Source organism: Gymnoscopelus microlampas (genome assembly GCF_963454915.1).
Source record: "Gymnoscopelus microlampas genome assembly, chromosome: 6".
In the NCBI taxonomy this organism is placed as follows: Eukaryota; Metazoa; Chordata; class Actinopteri; order Myctophiformes; family Myctophidae; genus Gymnoscopelus; species Gymnoscopelus microlampas.
The window spans coordinates 13,181,321-13,201,680 of record NC_139943.1 but is presented as its reverse complement, the minus strand read 5'-3'; the positions used below and the strand labels follow the sequence as shown (position 1 = coordinate 13,201,680).

The following is a 20,360-nucleotide window of genomic DNA, read 5'->3' as shown; positions in this document are numbered from 1 at the left end:
AGGCCCTGCAGTTCAACTGAACTCAGTTATGTTTTCGAAGAATCGAGACAGACAGAAGCGGCCATCTTATGCCTTGATTGATTGATTGATTGATTGATTGATTGATAGAATACTTTATTTACAAGATTGTTATTAACAGTACAGTAGTATAGTAACATTTTCCCAGGGGCTTGTACAGGCCAAAATTCCCAGGGGCTTGTTTCCATTGTGGTCCATTGCACTTTGACGTCTCCTGTCTCTCACCCATCAGGTTGTTTTTCAGTCGTTTACCCACAACTCTGTTTGTTTTTTGTTGTCGGCAGATGACGCCCCAGGTTATGGGCCGGTGTTCGAGGAGCAGCCGGTGGACACCATCTACCCCGAGGAGTCTCCTGAGGCCAAAATCACCATGAACTGCCGGGCCAGAGCCAATCCACCTGCTACATACAAGTAACATATGTTTCCCCCATATACTGTACCCTCAGTATGTTTCCCATATACTGTACCCTCAGTCTCTGTAATGTACACAGTACTGTACTGTATGTCCCCCGTCTCTCACCGTCTCTCGGTCTGGAGTCCTGGGTGTGTGTTAGGAGAACACTGTCAGGGGCAGGCCAGGTCCAAAGGACTTTCCTTTTAATCACAAGATTGTCTGCAAGTGTGTTGTGTATGTGTAAGTACAGTATGTGTATGTTTTGTTTGTTGTGTGTTTGGAATTTAACCCATTAAAACAGGGAAAGCATCTGTGTCATTTTAGATTTTAGCTATAATATTATACATATCAACATAAGATACATTTTTCAGAAGAGGACTTGGTTTAGAACAGTGGTTCTCAAAAATAGCAGATATAAGCTCACAGCGTGTCACTTTGTGCCACGCTGCGAGCTTGTACATCTGCTCTTTTTGAACATTTTAGATTTTTTTTCAATAATTTAGTTTCTAATATAATGCCCAAATCTTCTCTTCTGGGAGTCCCTGCCCTGGCACAAAACGTTTTCAGATGGGGGTCCGTAGCCAAGAACTACTGGTTAGAACGCATTTGTAGAATCGGCTTCAGTTCAGCCAAATAATTACTTATTTTCTATCAATTACACACCCCTTGAAGCATTCCATGAATTCAATGCTTCATAGGGTGTGTAATTGATAGAAAATAAGTACTTTTTTGGGTGAATTTCCTTTAAAGATGGAGTGCCATGATATTTTTCAACCCTAAAACCTGATCATAAGGTATTATTATTATGTAAGGATTTTTTTCAAAAAAAAAAAGTGTACAGAAATTGTAAAAAAAAAATGTTTTTATGTGGACACGCCTCCAGTTCACTAAGTATGCCTGGTTCTCACCTTAGCACCTCCTCCACCACCTTAGCACCACCCACCTGTCCTAGTCCCTCCTCCTCCTCATGCCCACACCTGTTGTGTTATGATAATGAGGGGGAGGGTATGTTTTTTGGGGGCTCTGTGATGTCACTATGCCCCTGTTTTTGGATTGGCAGGTTTGACTCTCAAGGTTTCAGCCTCCAGGAAAAAACTCCAAATAGTCAGAGAAGACATGAAACACCATAAAACCACCAGCGGGGGCCTTAATGAAGTTCTATCAACCTCATAGACACATGAAAAACAGAAAAAGTGCAAAACCATGGCACCACCTCTTTAATTGTGTGTGTGTGTGTGTGTGTGTGTGTGTGTGTGTGTGTGTGTGTGTGTGTGTGTGTGTGTGTGTGTGTGTGTGTGTGTGTGTGTGTGTGTGTGTGTGTGTGTGTGCGGCAGAGTGCACACATTCTAGTCCGTCTGTTACATTGTGTGGCTGTTCTGGCCCCTTCTTTCCAACAATGCATAATCAGAGAGAGCATACATTTTTAAAATAGTTTGCTATATTGTTCTTGTCATTGTCAAATGCCTGTCACAACTCATATCACCCCACAGCAGGTGTTTGTTAGTTTCCCAGCAGTCCACTAACAAGAGTTTAAAACGCCAAATTATGACACGCCAACAAAGCCTGACGGTAAACGATGATGTTGGCAAGAGCCGCGACAGTCGGCAACAACATCGCCGCCGGTACCTCCATCTCATTTCATTCAGCGCTGCTGAAAATTAAAAAACATTTTTAGTCGATCCATTTCAATTTAAATGTAAATGTATGTAAATGCTGCGTCTCCGCCACATCATCCAAATCAGTTCGACTGTCGCGGAGCCCATGATTTGGGTGTCAGGGGAGAGGGAATTAGTTTTGACCATCGCTGGTGTTGTTGGCTACACATACATTCATCTACAGTGCTGTCAGCTACGCCTCTGAGGTCATGAAGGAGATGCTGGAAAGGAACTTGTTATTGCTTCTATACTCAAGATCAGCACAAGCACCGTTTTCAGACATTCGGATGTACTCAAATCTGTTGCAGTTGAGATCAATGACACTAGCCACTTAAACCCTTCAATCCGGGAACGCATCCGTGTCATTTTAGATTTGAGCTATAACTATTATTTTATACTTTGGCTATTCAAAAATACCAGCTCATAGCTCTATTTTTCAAAATAGTGAAAATAGCACATCTACGTGATACTGTCATATGATAAATAGGGCATTCATTTGTGATAAAGAATACATAAAAAATACAAAAATACATATGTATTTTTGTATATATAATATATAATAATTAGTGTGCTTAATATATATGCTTTACTAACAATTTACCCTGCAGAAATCGTATACATTTGTCCTCCTAATGTGGGTTCCTTAATGTGAGTTTTACCCCACCCATCTGGGTTAAAACAAGCACAATGAATCATTTGCAAACTGTGCTTTATTGCCATAATCAGTTATACTGTATTGTACACAGAGTTATGGAAGTTCTTCCTTTTGCCACATAAAGCCTGATCTGTACTTTGCGCCCTGGTGCCACGCACTTAAAATGGCAGAACTACAAGCTCACAACGCGTCATATAGCACGTCGCGTTGTGGGCTTGTAGATCTGCTACTGTATTTTCGGCGTACGACAATTCTACACCTTTGTTTCTGCTCAGGTGGAACCTGGACGACTCGGACATCGACATGTCCGCAGACGACCACTACAGCTTAGTGGGGGGCAACCTGATCATCGTCAACCCCGTGAAGAGCAAGCACGTGGGGAAGTACTCCTGCGTGGCCGAGAACATATACGGCACGGCCATCAGCCGAGACGCCTCTGTCCAGTTTGGATGTGAGTGTCCCGAGTGTGACCCCTCTAATCCATAATGTACCATGCCCTCTAACAATGTGCTGCCCCACAGTTGGCACTTTCATGCATATTAGGAGAACTGTGATTGCACGGGCGTGCCGGGGCTAAAGTTAATCATAACTGGCGTTGCAAAGTGGGAATTTGAACGGTCCAACTCTATTAAGCCATTTTGGCTAATGCAGTTTTCAATGAAGAAAATTGCTGTGCAAACCAATACAGAGTCAATGAGCCATGGTTTGCTCTTCTGTAAGGTTTGTATAAGGTTTTAAGGAAATTGGGTAATTGTTGAATGTTTGCAACGAGGCGTACGAGAGTATTGTCGAGGATTCTGGATCAGTCAGGATGTGATGAGGCAAATGGAGTCAATTTGTAAGTTATAACTTTATTGCATGAACTCACGGAAGAAGTACATTAAACACATAGGTCAGTGGTCGAGTAGTTCTCTGCCAATGAGCAACCAGACCATTCTTATTCACAGAAAGGGGGGTCATTGTCAAGCTGTACTGTTATAACAATAACAGGCAATGAAGTGGTGTCTTGATGCTATAATATTTAGATTGTTAGAACATAATAATAAGGCCAATATCTGTCCATAATGCAGTAGACTTCTACTACCTTTCTAAATTTCAAGGACCCCCAGGTTTGTATGCATTAGGCCATGGACCCCCATTTGATATGATTTTGATCTCTGGGACTCCAATCTACTGATTTAACTCTGAGTGTACAAATGGAACCAAATTGACTTATATGTGTCCATTTGGTTCCATTTGTACAGTCTCAGAGTTACACACACCCCGTAAGGGTCCATTTGGTTCCGTAATATCAGTTATTTAGCTGGGGACCCCCTCAAGGACCCCTGGGGGTCCCCAGACCTCACGTTGGGAACCAGTGATCGAGCATCGAAAGACAGGAATGTTGCGTTCACACTGGCAGATACAAAAGATACAAAGATACAAAGATACAAAGCTACACAGCATAGCTTTGTATCTTTGTAGCTGAAGTTGAAACCAGCTCAACTTTTGTGTATCTTTGTAGCTACAAACGTCAGATGTATCTTTGTATCTTGTATCTTGCTGGCTTCCATTGAAAATGAATGGTAGCCTGTATCTTTGTAGCTGCCAGTTTGAACACAGACAGTATAAAGGCTTTAGCCATTAATATGCAGTGGTGTTCCCATTTTCAATACTTTTACTTCTACTCTAGTCAAATATTGTACTTTTACTCCACTACAATTATTTGACAGCTTTAGTTACTAATTACGTTGTAGATTTTGATTATTATTACAAAACATGCATTACCCACTTCAGCCCTACAGTATATACATTTCGGCCATTTGAAAATAGCCGATCTACAAGCTCACTATTTTCAAATGATTTTTATACATTTTATACATTTGAAAACGTCATTCTGCATTATGAGTACATTGTAATGCCAATACTTTTGTACTTTTACTCAAGTCAATTTTGAATTCCGGACTTTTACTTGTAACAGAGTATTTCTACATTGCAGTATTGATACTTTTACTTAAAGTAAAGAAATCGAGTACTTTTTCCACCACTGCTAATATGTAAAGAACTTCTTCCACAGCATGACAGTGATGTGAACCACCCTATTTGACAGTTCATCTTTAATGATTCCATCTCCATTTCTCTCACAGACCTTGATTTCTTCTCGTCGGAGGAGAGGGAGGCGGTCTATGTGAAAGAGGGGCAGGGGGCCGTGCTGCTTTGCGCCCCGCCACCTCATTACCCAGGTAATGTACTGTACCGTAACCGGACACACTAATGATACAGTGATATGATGCTGGGCAAACCTATAGCCTAGAATTGTAGCTTTAGCATCTAATTAGTTATATAATAGCATCACATTTAACAACAAAATATCCCATTGATTGATTGATTTATTGAATACTTTATTAGTCAGAAATGTAAGCAGCACGTGGTACAGTAAGACATTAAGGCTAAAAGGATAACACCAAAAACACAACATTGTTTCCATTGTGGTCCATACAGTAGTTTATGGTTGTTATTCTAGAGAGGCTGTCTTCTTGAGGTTGAAATCCAATGAAAGTATGCCCTCTACTGGAAAGGTACTAAATTGCCTTTTTTTTATATGATCTGAGACATAAATATGTGAGTATTTTATTTCTGACATGTCTGGGTATTTGTGCTCATCTTCTATTCTATATTATGCTTTGAGCTGGGGTGGACACTTTTACTTCATCCCTACACATAATACATAAAATCGTCAGCGTTGATTTAACTGAGAGTATAAAAATGGATCAACACTGACGATTTCACTGAGTAAGAAATTCAAGATTCAAGCCTGTCACAAAATTGCCTGACCGCAACTAATTGAGTTGATCGCAATTATTTTTCATAATTGCCATAATCATTTCCATTCATCTGTATAAAACACAGCTGGATGAAATATATAATTATGTACACCTCGTTGTCCACGCCCTCGGCTCGATCTCGTCGCGCCCAGATAAGGACTGCATGTTAGTGTTCCTTTGCCCAGAATCTACCCAGCCTCGATTCCTGTGTTTGTGGATGACAAGGATATGCCATAGTACATTGTTTATTTTGATTATCGGTACCAGCCAACTGTCAGTCATTTATTTGTATGTATGTCAGCCATAGACTTTGTGTATTTAAGTTATTTATGTCATATCTGCCCTGTGCAATGTTTGTTTACAAAGCTTAAAAACAGAAATACATTTTTTATTTATTTTCCTTTCTTTCATTGTGTGTGCATGCGACTGTGTTTGTGTGCTGCACACACACGTCTGTACTTTTGTGTGGCCTCATTTTGCCGTGCGTCTCTGTTTTACGCCTTTCAATCACGATCAAACACATCTCTATTAGACCAGCACACAGCTCCAGAAAATGGTGATGCACATTTTCATATTCAGGCTCATGCAAATCCATCTAAAAACGCAGCCAAGTGGAAACCATGGTTACCTCCCTCTGCCACAGTTCCAGAATTAGCAAGTTAAAGTGTTTACTGATGCCCCTGCGTCACTCCTCTCTATACAATACATTAGCTTTTATCTGAAAGGTCATGACTGTGAATTAACAAATCCCCCTCAACACCAAACAAATGCATTGTTTATAGTTCACCTTGCATTCAGATTCTTAAAATTGAGATAGCGTTGTTATTGAAGCATTGAATTAATGTTTTTGTTTTGGTCGCATTCCTGAATCCTGAGCCTATAATTTGACTGGAAACTGAAAGAGTCTCCTTTGAGTGTAATTGATAGAAAATAAGTACTTTTTTGGGTGAACTACTCCTTCAAGCCCTATTTTATACTTGCTGTATAGTGGTACTGTGCAAAGATGAAATAAAAACGATTACTGTAGTTTGATTAAACCGTTGCTTCTCTATACACGTGTGTTCCCGTGCAGCCGAGCTGTCGTTCCGATGGATGCTGAACGAGTTCCCCATCTTCATCCCGCTGGACAAGAGGCGCTTCGTCTCTCAGAACACGGGCAACCTGTACATCTCCAAGGTGGACCTGCAGGACAGCGGCAACTACTCCTGCTTCGTCTCCAGCCAGTCCATCTCCAAGAGCGTCTTCTCCAAGTTCATCCCCCTCGTGCCCTTGGCCGAACGTGAGTACCACTCTTCTTCTTCTTCCCTGTTCCTCACAGTCCTGTTCAGTCCTCTAGCATCTCTGTTCTTTTTTGTGGAAGATATTGTCTGTCGGGTGGAGACCTTGTATGTCCAAAGCTGTTACTTAAAAAGAAAAAAGAAAAATAGCAAAAGTTGCAGATCTACAAGCTCGAAACGTGTCGCGGATCTGCTACGATTAATTAACCACATGCCCCCTAGCATCACTATTCTGGGCATAATTGCCAGACATTTGGTAAAAAATTGCAGATCTACTAGCTCGTAGCTATTTTCAGGGAAGAGACTTAGGTGTAGAGGGAAAAAGGAGGGGGCCAAGTACAGACCCATGGGGGACCCTGGTCAACAAAGTATATAGGGATTAAGTGGTTAAAGGAGCTGTAAGTGTTTTGGTTACATTATTTTGTTAAAAAGTATGATGAGCAATGATTCTGAGAGTAATCATTGCTATAGTGTCTATATTTAGAAAGCTAAATATAGAGTTACGATTCCAACTCTTTCAGTTCATTTTTATCACTTCATCACTTCCAATTTCACTTGTTCATCCTGTACCCTGTATGAGTTCTCTCTCCCGATTGGATGAAATTGGTATCCTGACATGCATTTTCTGTTTACTTAAGAGCTGGAGAGATGGGGGTATAGACCCCTGTTACTGAACAAACACGCTAGCAATGCTTACTATGGGAATATGGGGAAAAAACTAAAACAATAATAACACCTTGCTGTGCGTGTAACACATACACTACAGCACCTTTAAAGATAAGACCAAGTTGAGGTGCTGCATGTAGCAGAAGGCAGGACAGAGGTGTGGGTTTGGGTTCATGGAGTTTCTCTTGAAGAGGTGAGTTTTCTGATTCTTGCAGACAGACAGGATGTGACTCTGCAGTATTGCAGAGATGTATTGATCGCTTTTCCCCCACCCCTAAAGACCTCACTTTGATCCTAAAGCCGATATTGTTTTGTAAGATAAGAACCTCCCAGTGTTATTGAATCTTTAATTCGATCTAGTGGATAGAATAGGCTAATCCCCCCATGGTAGACAGCCAGGCACCCAAAACTCTGCCATAAATACATGGCAAAATCTGGACTTGAACCATTTAATCACTTAAGCCCGATATACTTCAGTCCCCCAGGGCTCTATTATACTAGGCGCCTTGCTGTCTTCTTATCATTGTCGAGAACATCCAATCTACAAGTTCACAACACGTTGCGCTGGGGACGCCTTGTGAGCTTGTAGATCGTCTATTTTTGCAAAAATGTGAGCCCTAGAATAGGGATGCTAGTGTTGAAGTGCTTAACTCTGAATGTGTAGGAAATGACCCATGGTGGCAGTTCATTTTGACACTTCCACAGTTAAATTCAGTGGTGGAAGAAGTACAGATTTTTTTTTTACTCAAGTAACTAAAAGTATCAATACCCCAATGTAGAAAAACTCTGTTCCAAGTGAAAGTACGGAGTTCAAAATTTACTTGAGTAGGAGTACAAAAGTATTACCATCAAAAGATACTTAAAGTACCAAAAGTAAAAGTAGGCCTACTCATTATGCAGTGTGTCCCATTTCACAAGTTCATCATGTACTGTATAACAAATCTTTTGATAATAGCAGATCTACAAGCTCACCACGTGATCGGCTATTTTCATATGGCCAAAGTATACATAGGGTTGAAGTGATGTTGTAATAACATACAAAATCTTCAAAGTAACTAGCAACTAAAGTTTTCAAATAATTGTAGTGGAGTAAAAGGTGCAATATTTATTTGTCTCTGAGATGTAGTGGAGTAGAAGTAAAAGTATTACAAATTGGAAATACTCCAGTAAAGTAAAAGTACTTAAGTACAGTACTTCAGTAAATGTACTTAGTTGCTTTCCACCACTGGAAATGGACCCATGGTGGCAGTTCATTTTGACACTTCCACAGTTAAATGAACACTCCCATGTTTGGTGTGTTGGACGACCTCGCAGCTCGCTGACGAGGATCACAAAGCATTTCGTCTCCAGAGCCGAAGGACCACAAAATTGAAGTGCTGACCATTATGATTCTTACTGGTTGGTGTGTCTGGCCGTGTCTGAGGAAGGAGAAGGAGAGCCAAACTGGGCAGCTGTTACAGTGTTTTCCTTGGGGCCCTTCCCAGAGTCCCATCAATTATTCCATTGTTTGTGTTATTCTTGAGTTTGGCTAAGCATCACCTGTGGCAAACACATCCTGAATGGCGGTGAGGACACAAACTAGAATGTTCCATTCCATTAAAGAGGTCAGTGCTGCTTGCTGCAGCAGAGACCAGTCAGGCTCTCATGCATACATGTGTTATGACTGCCGTCTACATGAACTGACTAGAGCATGGCGCCCTCTGGCTGTGATGTGGTCCATTTTAACTGTGTGTGTGTGTGTGTGTGTGTGTGTGTGTGTGTGTGTGTGTGTGTGTGTGTGTGTGTGTGTGTGTGTGTGTGTGTGTGTGTGTGTGTGTGTGTGTGTGTGTGTGTGTGTGTGTGTGTGTGTGTGTGTGTGTGTGTGTGTGTGTGTGTGTGATGAAGACATAGCTTTTACCTGAGTCACATATTTTCTGCCTCCTGGCAAACACAGTATTATAGTATACCGGCTCTGATATACAGTAATTAAAACTGTGTTCCTAAGCTGTGTGCGTGTGTGTGTGTGTGTGTGTGTGTGTGTGTGTGTGTGTGTGTGTGTGTGTGTGTGTGTGTGCTCGTGTATGTGTACTTCCCGGTGTGTAGCATTTGCAAAACATATTGATGGTTTATTTGAGTTTATTTTCAACTGTCACAAATTGTCTTATTCAGTACTTGATCATAACCATCATGTGTTGCGGTGCATTGCGATGCATTGTGAGCTTGTAGATCTGCTATTTTGGGCTAATGTTCCCTCCCCCCAGAATATGGACGCAGGGGTTCAAGTGGTTAATGTGTTTAAGTCCAAGCAGCTATGGTTTTGTTGGCAAATAAACTCGTTTTTTGCAGCTACTTGTTGTTGCCTCAGGTCTGATAAGTGTGTGTGTGTGTGTGTGTGTGTGTGTGTGTGTGTGTGTGTGTGTGTGTGTGTGTGTGTGTGTGTGTGTGTGTGTGTGTGTGTGCGCGCGTGCGCGTGCCTGCGTGTGTTTCAACTTCCAGGCTCCGTTAGGAAGTACCCTGCTGACATCACAGTCAAGTTCCCTGACACCACGGCTCTCATAGGACAGAACATCACCCTGGAATGCTTTGCGCTTGGGAAGTAAGAACAGAGAGCATGGGCTGACTATCAGTGAATAAGTGGCCTCTCTAAATAATGTATGATAAAAGCGAACTGTGAGGCTTCAATCTAACCGTAAACACTTCAGTCCTGATATACTTGACTGGGGCGCTATACTTCCGCTCCTTTTTTCTCTGTACACACCATCTCTTTGCTGAACATCACGTCTACAAGTTCAATTCTTTTGCCAACATTTCGCCCCAGAATAGGGATTCTAGGGTTCGTGTGGTTAAGCCCTATAAAATGTGTTGTCTACGACAAATGGCTAAAGTAAGCGATCTACAAGCTTGTGCTACTTTTGGATAAAAAAACTAAATGTGGTTAATTTATACGACATTGTGCGAGTTTGCCGCCTATGCAACACATTACTGTAGCTTGCAGATCAGTTCTTTTTGGCAAGACTTTTAACTCCTAACCTCCACACCCCCGCTTTGCTTTCTGCTTACATTCGTTGAATGACAAATAGGGTCTGTTGCTGAATGACGCTGAGACTTTAATGGACGATCAATCCCACATCCACTGTATTCTGGATTGGTACCAAAGGCAGTTAGTGTCTCCTTAGTGCTGTACGCAGTAGAAAACTAAAGTCGTAACATTAAACTCTTGTGCACATCAACTCACTACAGTAGTAGTTGTGCGTGCTGAAAAAAGTGCTTTTGTTTGTAACCGTTGTTTACACTTTGAGAGAATGTTATGCTCAAACGATACTCCATCAAACGGCGGTGATGCACGCTGAAAACAGCAGATCTCCAAGCTCACAACACACGACACATCTGCGATTCTCGGCGCGACTCCGTCGCACAGCGAAGTATAAATCAAGCTCTGTAGTGCTGCAGTACTTCACACAGCATGCCATAACGCGTGGGTCTTCTGTGATGGCTGCATTAATTTTTTATGCCCCCCCCCCCTCCCAGCCCTATCCCTCAGATCCGCTGGAGGAAGGTAGACGGAGAGCTGCCCACCGATCACAAGGTGAGCATGGCGGGGGCCCACCTCCACCTGCACAACGTGCAGAATGAGGACGGAGGAGCCTACGAGTGTGAAGCCTTCAACTCCAAGGGGAAGGACTACCACCGCGCACGTGTAACCGTGGAAGGTAAAGTATGAGAGTTTGTGGCCTTTTTCCTGCTGTTGACATCAGTTACTTCTTCATGTGCAGCTTTATCATAAAAAACAGTGGTGGAAGAAGTAAACCATATTTTTTACGTAAGTAAAAGTAGCAGTACGAAATACTGTTACACAAGTAAAAGGTCTGTAAAAGGCCTGTATTCAACATTCTACCTGAGTAAAAGTACAAAAGTATTGTGAAATATATTACCATCTTACTATAAATGCAGGGAATCTCTGTACATATGTACGTCCGTCCGTCATCCACGTACATCTGTAATCCACGTATCTCGACAACTGTTCGACCGACCGACTTAAAATTTGCCACAGACATGCAGTGCCTGGCGTCGAGTTGGTCGGATAGGCGGTTGTCCAGAACCGCCAGAAAAGGCGCTGGCAGTGGCCCCAAAAGGAGCCAATTGATTGCCATGGCAACCCCGGCCTAAGCTTGATTTGGCAAATTCCCCACACCTTTCGAATTCCCCACACCTCCCATTTGATTACTTAGTCAGTCTACTTCTCCACAGTCAATTAGCACTCCTCAGACATTCTCCACACATTCTTCACAGATGTTTACCACTGCACAGGGACTTGCCAGAACCAGACTGACAGATACAGAGATCTCCATACTGTATATGGGCACAAAAAGGACACAGACAGACAGACAGACAGAGAGACAGACAGACAGACAGACAGAACGAACGTGTATAACGGGTATTGCATAACAGGGTGGGGCATGTATTTATAAAACCACACTAAAACACTCAAAGCACAGCTCGAAGTATGAAATAGGGCTTAAGTCGTTAATATAATTATGTTTTCGTAATAATAATCTAAGTTTATAAAGTGAATGAAGTTGTCAAATAATTGTACTGGAGTGAAAAAGTTTGTAGTGGAGTAGAAGTATAAAATATTCTAAAAAATCAAGAAAAGGTGAAACTACCACAAAAGTACTTACACAATTACAGTACTTGAGTAAATGCACTTAGTTACTTCCGACCACTGCTTTCCTGCTGTTTACTGTACATCAATGCTTTATGTGCAGCTTTCTCTTAACACACACAATCAATAACCCCTCACATTTTGCGATCAATATCAGCTGTAATGGCACTGTGTAGTGCAGCAGTACTATACTGTAGGTGCACTGCATTGGTGTTTCTCATCAGTCACGTGGTCAGTGGTGGAAAAAATACTCAAATGTCTTACTTCAGTAAAAGTATCAATTCGGGTTACAGTTTTTTGGCCTTGTTTCTAAAGTGTAGTTGCTTATTTGGGCTTGTTTCCTAATGTTGTTTAAACCAGTGGTTCTTAGATATTTTCAAATCAAGGACCCCCAAATTCATGTTGTTATTCAATGTTTAACTTTTTTTCAATCTACAAGCTCACAACGCGTCGCATTGCTACGCGTTATGAGCTTGTAGATTGGCTATTTTCAAATATTCAATGCATATAGGTTTAAAGTGCTCATGTGGCCTATAGTTACATATTTTGGGCTTGTTTTCATAGACCTGGTTGCTATTTCTCTCGCAAAATCTGCTTTACTCTGTCTCTATCTTGTCGTAAAGTCTGACTTTAGATGTATAGTAGCATCTATGTTAGTTTTTTATGCCTGCAGTATTCCCGCAGATTATATATCTCTGTTGTCGGGCAGAAACTGTCTAAATAATGTCCAAAATGTCCAAAATATTAACTTTTCAAGAAAAGAAACAACACAATACTGCCTCATCAAAGTTGGTATGGTGTCTTTATACATTGTCTTGCATGTGTCCTTATATTATCATCACTTTACTCAAATACAGCTCAAGCGGAGTTCAGAGGTTTTTTTTTCATGTCAAGGACCCCCAAAATTATATGTATTTGGCCACGGACCCCCATCTCAAAATATTTTGTTCCAGGGACCCCCAGAAGCAAAGATTTGAGCTAAAAATGTTCACTTTAAAAATATATGTATTCAAAGATTTGCACACATTTTCACAATTTTTCAAAAATAGCAGATCTACAAGCTCATAGCGCGGCACAGAGTGCCGCGCTATGAGCTTGTAGATCTGCTATTTTTGAATAGCCCAAAGTGTAAAATAATGCTTTTTAGCTCAAATCAAAAAATTACACAGTTCCAGGTCTTAATGGGTTAATAATAAACCCGAGTTGGAGTTGGTTTGATCGACAGTTTGACGATCCAATGGAGTTAGGAGGTTTAGTCAGAAGCGTCTTTTAATACTTTGCATTGGTTCAATATTTGTAAAACCCACACACAGACATAAAGGGTGTTCAATAGCATTGACTTATTGAAGAAAATAAAAAAAGTTGATAGTTGGTTTCTGCCCGACACCAACGATATACTATAATATTCAGCAGCTTTGCTGTTCTTCCCCTTTCTACAAAAAACAAACCCAGTAACAGACCATCTCTTTCCTCTGCAGCCTTTCCAGAGTGGGTGGAATACATCAACAGCACAGAGAGAGACATCAGCAGTGACTACACGTTGTCCTGCGTCGCCAATGGCAAACCAAAGCCACGCATCAGCTGGCTGAAGGACGGCACGCCGGTAATATTCAAAGTCAATATTGTCCCATGATAGAGCCGTTTTGGCTGCAGTTGTTGTAAAAAAAACAAAAACAGCAAAAACCCATATACAGCGCCGCCAGCAGGTCACTTAGAAGTTAGAACCCACACACCCACTCGGTGGCACCAGCCAGAGTAGTCAGGGTGGCACAGTCCTGACAGACCGCTGGCACCGCGGGGACAGGAAAGTACATCTTGTTTTCTGAGAGGGTGCCAGCGTAGGTTGTGTAAGCTCTCCATAGTAACAAGCCACCACCAGGCCCTGAACTAAAAGTGTCCCTGGGGAGCAGCCGGTGTTGGCAAGCGTTGTGCGGGGAGGCCGTTTCATGTCGCTCTCCCGTTCCATGCATCATTATGCATTAATGAGGTTGCTCTCCCAGTCAAATGAAGTCACCGTCATTCCCACAGCTGTCATTTGTGTCGCCGCGGGTGCAAACGCACCATTGCAACACATGACCGCGTCAACTGGATTCTGTTTTGAGATCTCGTCAAGAAGTGCAGGACGTCGATGCCATGTTACATGCGTTCTCCTCTTTCATTTTGTTTTCCTGCAGTACGACAAAAAAAGATTGCAGCTCACAGGCTTGACGTTTCAAGATTCAGGGATATACCAGTGCACAGCAGAAAATCACCACGGAATCATCTATGCCACCGCAGAGCTGCGTGTCATTGGTGAGTAAACAGCACAGCCACTGACTGGCTGAGTCAGAGGAATATGGGGGTGATCACACTCAGAGTCTCAGACCCATCTCTACAGGCACAGACGCTTCAAAAACGTCTTGGCAAAACAGCGCATTGAAGAAAACAGCCTGTGGAGTGGACCTGAGTTTGTAACCAGATGATCAAATAATGAATCACAGGGTAGACATGGATTCAAGCCGACGTTGAGTCTTCATAAAGTATGAACCTTTCGTCTGCATTTGCCATTGTCCCACTGTTCCTACTACATCTACTGCCATCAAAACAGGATGGAGCGGTGTGACTTTTCGGCTTGCGCTGAGAGAATATTTTAACTTTTTTGAGCGTCTAAAAAACGCTTGAAATCCGCAACATGCAGCGCAAGAAAGGAGCGCACGCCCAGGCCTCACCATAGCAAAACAATGGTTTTGCTGGGAACGCGTTTCTAGCAATGCATCTCAGTGTCCCCTAAGGATCACTTACTCACTTAACAATTAAAATATACGCCCTACTACATTGTCAAATTAGATTTGAAGTAAACAACGTTTAGTGGAGCAAGACATGAGAATACATTACCATATTCTTCTCTGGTTTATTGGTCAATGTTGCATACACAATTCATGCTAGAACACAATATTGTAATACATGCTACAATAGATCACACAGTATTTAAACATCTATTCATGTAAATTACATTAGCATTGTGATGAATAACACAGCTGTTCCACCCCAGAATGTGCTCCTACGTTTGAACACAACCCAGTGAAGATGGTTCTCGGAGCCAAAAACAGCCGGGTCATTATCGCGTGTCGACCCAAGGCGGCCCCCAAGCCCACCATCACCTGGAGCAAAGGCACAGAGCTTATCTTCAACTCAACCAGGTCAGTATAGCCTCTCATCATGGTCCAGTAAGGCTGCTGTCTGCATTGTTGTTTCTGAGGTGGACAAAGTGTACACATTTATTAATAGGGCAGGGCAACAGATCATTTTAAATGCTGGAAATTCTAAATAGTGAAAAAAACGGCACGTTACCCTAATCCAGCTCAAGTGGAGGTTTTTGACCAGTGAATGTGGAGAAAGTTTTTATTATGTCCATCATTGATTAGAATGACGAAGTCAGACGAGAAAAAAAAAACCTGAGTAGGAGTTGGTTTGACTGACAGTTTGAGGATCCTCCTATTGATGGAGAGGATAGGTTTAGTCAGAAGCGCTTTTTAATACTTTTCATTGGTTAAATATTTGTAAAAGCCACACACAGACGTGAAGGGCGTTCAATGGCACTGATTTATTAAAGACAATTAAACAAAATAAAAACTGAGATAGGAAGTTTGCGCCCGACAGCGACGATTATGTTTGATAAATGTTCTAAATCTGATAAATCTGCTCTGCACCAACATTTAATGATCTGTGACTGTGACATAATCATCCAGTTGAGTAGTTTTGTGGTATCACCCATGCTCCCTATGAACAAATAGTCATTTGTCAAAAAGTCATTGCATTTATGTACAGTAGAAATGCTCATTAAAGAGTATTACAAATACATTTGGTTTTAAACAGAATGTCCCGTTTCACAACAAATACATACAAATACATTTGGTTTTAAATGCTAGAATCTCTGTATGGAACCTGCAGGGGCGGTTAAAAAAGAAAGGCTCTGGTGATAAACCCGCCACCCCGTACAACTAACTACTTCCTCCACTTGTCCAATTTTAAGTACTGTACATATAATTATATAAAAAAAGAAACTGATGTTGTTGTCTAGATATGGACTGGTACTAGGGCTGCAGGAAAAAATCGTTTCGAAAACGAATCGCGATTCTCATGTTGGACGATTCAGAATCGTAAAAAAAAACGTTTTGAAAAAAATGGAATCGTGACCCCAAGAATCGGAATCGAATCGAACCGTGAGATAGCAGAAGATTCACAGCTCTACAATGTACAGTACATACAGACATACATGTACCAGAAGTTGTCCCGTATCTGTTGGCCTACCTTTAAGGCTCGAGGACGCACAGTTTATCATAGTTACACGTCTCCTTTGCTTTACGGTAGTTTGAATTCTAATTTTCTTTTTCTGCGTGTGACACATCTGGGTCACAAGGATGTAACACATAAGAGCATTTAGTCTGGGAAATCCCCGTTAGCAAAAAGCATCTTTCTTGCACACGATCAGCCAGTCTAGCGCCCTGGAATCTGCAAAGTGGTTTTGTTTAGCAGTGTGAGAGCTGTGACACGCTGTGCTCTCTGTCACTGCCTTGACGTTAAACCCCACCTAAAGCTGCTCAGTATTAGGGAAGACAGAGTGAGTTGTTAAGCCCCCACCCCCCCCCCAGCCTGGCGCTCCTCGCTGTCGAGTCAACTTTAATTTGAATTCACCAAGACTGCCACCATGCAGCCATCAAAAAGTGCGACTCCTTACCCTCTTTCAAAACCGCCATAAAAGAGCACCTGTCTGCAATTTGCAACTGGACCTAGACAAGTCTTCTAGCTCAGTGGTTCTCAAACTTTTTCATGTCAAGGACCCCCAAATTGACACTTATTAGCCTGCGGACCCCCATTTGAAAAGATATGTCAAATATGACCCCATAAGAGAAGATTTTTACGACTCTAGCAGTGAATCTAAACCATTTTAATTTCGAGGACCCCCAGTTTAACATGCATTAGGGCTACGGACCCCCATTTAATGGCATTTCTATCCTTGGGACCCCAATTCATATGGTAAAATCATTGTTAATTTAACTCTGAGAGTGTACAAATGGAACCAAACGGACCCGTTAGGGTCCGTTTGGTTCCATTTGTACACTCTCAGAGTTACAGACCCATATAGGGTCCATTTGGTTCCTAACTATCCTCCATTTAGCTGCGGACCCCCTGGAACCCCCTCAGGTACCCCTGGGGGTCCCCGGACCCCACTTCAAGAACCAATGTTCTAGCTTGCCAAAGGAAATGACCCCCCCACTGTTTTTCTGTAATTATACTTTTACTGCTCCTGGTGTTGAGGATTTCTTGTATAGCATGTCTTTATATGTCTTGATGAATTGAATACACAGGACCACAATGTTATCCTTTTAGCATTATTGTATAACTGTACCTCTGTACTTTTTGCAAATAAAGTATTCAATCAATCAGTCCCTCGCTCCAACCCCAGCACCCCCACCGTGATAATTGTGTTCCTAGGATGAGTGGGACCAGGCGCGGCTTCTGATTGGCTGAAACGGGGGTAGGGAGCGCTCGGCTGTGTTAGCTTGGACCGTGTGCAAGGTGGTGTTGACATGTCGGAGGTACCGAGGCCATGGGGGGGGGGGGGACTATAAAGGGGAGGGGGTGGAGTTACGATATGTCGCCATTCGAACGGCGCTGAGTCGGCCTCCCGTGGTTCAAGTCCGCTTCAAACTGCACGCCTCCGTCTGGGCTGTAAAACAAGCGCTCCCGCGCCCCGCACATCCTAGGGAAACAAATTTAGCACCCCCACCAGCTCTCAAAATGCCCCATGTAATGGAGGAGCAGTGTACAGTAGTAACCAAAATTACTATGCAGCATTTGCCCTCTGATAACACTGCCTGTATCTCTGACTGTGAGATTGTGTGTGAAATGGTGACTCTTGAGCAGTTATACTACTTTGTATGCGTGACAGTGAACACAAGGAATGCAGGGACATAATTATTAGTCCCAAGGTTCAAGGTTCTTGTTACATCTTGTGTACAGGTACATAAAGACTAAAATGTACTTTTTACAGTAACATGATAAACAATTGTTGACATAGCCTCTAATTAAATTATATTATATTTTAATGTTGTGTTTTACAAGTTCAAGTTTTATATTTTATTAACCACTTTAACCCCGTCATTATCATTGTCCTTATAGTTGAAATTTGTCATCTTTTTTTTTTTGGATTTCTTTTGAAAATGAGGCTCAAGTATTTCATACTCCCTTAGGATAGAAAGCAGAGCGCTCAGAGCACTTTCACGAGCTTTCATCATCTACACCACATCCATAAAACATGTTGGCCTCCTGACCTTGGTATTTCTACCTTTCATCCCTCACGCCGTATCTCTGCGTGTCAGCATGTGGTGGTGAAACCTCAGCCTCTTCCTCTCCTCTCGCTGCTGCAGGGTTTTCATCTGGGACGACGGCAGCCTGGAGATTCTCAACGTGACGCGGGCGGACGAGGGGAGGTACACATGCTTCGCCGAGAACGACCGGGGCAAAGCTAACAGCACGGGCTCACTATCCATCACAGGCGAGTATACTGGCTGGACCCGGCTCATTTCAAGCACACACGTGCAAATAGCCTACGGTGTTGCTCTTGGCGCGACAAATGTTGTTGCTAGGGTTACTGATAGTCCAGCTGTTGTCGACATTAGCGGGGCAGCTGTTCCTGTCACCATCCGTCTTCATCCACGGCCTCTAGACCTCCAGCTGTCCTCTGAGTGTCTGAGCAATGGAGCCTCTGGTCCTTGGATGGACACTGGTGGGGCTATTAGTCAGTGCCCAAGGGCACAGGTGACAACCTTAGATCAAATGCGAAGAGACATGATCTTTTTTTCTCAACCCAGTCCAGAGTGTAGGAGGGTTTGACTTGAGAGCTGCAACGATTGCAAAGTCTGTTCATAAGATATGTACTGTAGGGCTGTCACCTCATCATAGTGGAATGATACAGTATAACCCTTCAAACCACTTAAACCCTACATACTTTGTTGTCCGGGGTCCCCCAGGGATCTATACTAGTAGGCCCCCTCCTTTTTCCTCTAAACCAAATCTGTTTACCGACAATAGCTGTTCTCATACGCTCAAAAGGTTTAAGTGGTAATTTCTGCTACTCGATATTACAAATGTAAAATCAACATGTTGGGTTCTCAACCTCACCAAGCTGAAAGGGCTAGTCTCTGCATGGTTGTAATTTACAGAATTGTCGATTGTGCCAAATTCCTATGGCTATTATTTAATGTCTTTAGTCAAGGTCAGCCCTAGCCCTAAGGACAATTCTCCTCATGTTGACACAACATGCAATGTAATAGCAGATACCCTGCTGGTATGAAGTACTGTACCACTGACTACATTATCTTTGTTGGATATAAAGCTCTTTAATGCCCCCTTCTGTCCACATGAGAGCATTGAGCTACTCCACCCTTTTCTCATAAACAACCATAGAGATTGATCAACTATTAATTTAACCCTATATACTCCGCTATACTTATAGCGGAGTCCCCCAGGTCTCTATACTAGGTAGGTTCCCTCCTGTTTTCTTCACCGAAAATAACAGATCTTCAAGCTCACAACACGTCGTGTTGTGACACTTGCAGATCAACTATTTTCGAATGTTCGCCCCCAGGATAGGGGGACGCTTGGGTTCAAGTGTTCAAAGACGGCACAGGGCTATAAGCTGGGTATTTCTCGTCCAAAACGTGGGCCGACACATTCTGTGTTGAATTTCAAATCACCTGCATGAATATGGCATCACCATCTGCTGTTCTTCATCATCAAAGCCCACCTAATCATCAAAGCCGAGACGCTTTCATCCCTTCGCTCCAGGGGTCATCACCATGCAGGCTTCTGATGGACATTTTCATCCAACTTTTTTACATGAACATACAAAATGAGTAATGAGCAATAATATACAGGGACGTGCACAGATAGACTCTAGGTGGTGCTACAGCACCTGCCCTTTGCCCTCTTGACCAGAAGTGCCCTGAAAAAAGGGCACAGCAGGGGTCTTCAACAGGTGGTCCGGGACCCCGAGGGGGTCCTCAGAGTTACTACAGGGGGTCCGCCAAATCTTTATGTGATGCGATTTTTCTTTCTACCATAACCACTCGAAACCTAGCATCCCTTTTCTGAGGAGAACTTTAGCCAAAAATAACAGATCTACAAGCCCACAACGCCTCGCGCTGCGAGGCGTTGTGGGCTTGTAGATCGGCTATTTTTGGCAAAGAGGTATAGGTGTAGAGGGA

General features: G+C 42.6%; 1 protein-coding gene across 1 annotated transcript in view; it reads left to right on the top strand.

Annotated features, from left to right (window-relative positions):
• The window catches only part of cntn1a (contactin 1a), a 113,541-nt gene that overhangs the window by 70,702 nt on the left and 22,479 nt on the right, over positions 1-20,360 (top strand). The window contains exons 4-13 of the mRNA XM_084060647.1: positions 303-429; positions 2,998-3,173; positions 4,849-4,944; positions 6,599-6,805; positions 9,945-10,044; positions 10,977-11,158; positions 13,590-13,714; positions 14,286-14,403; positions 15,143-15,290; positions 18,522-18,649. Of these exons, the coding sequence (XP_083916773.1) occupies positions 303-429; positions 2,998-3,173; positions 4,849-4,944; positions 6,599-6,805; positions 9,945-10,044; positions 10,977-11,158; positions 13,590-13,714; positions 14,286-14,403; positions 15,143-15,290; positions 18,522-18,649 (1,407 nt within the window). The remainder of the gene's footprint in view (positions 1-302; positions 430-2,997; positions 3,174-4,848; positions 4,945-6,598; positions 6,806-9,944; positions 10,045-10,976; positions 11,159-13,589; positions 13,715-14,285; positions 14,404-15,142; positions 15,291-18,521; positions 18,650-20,360) is intronic.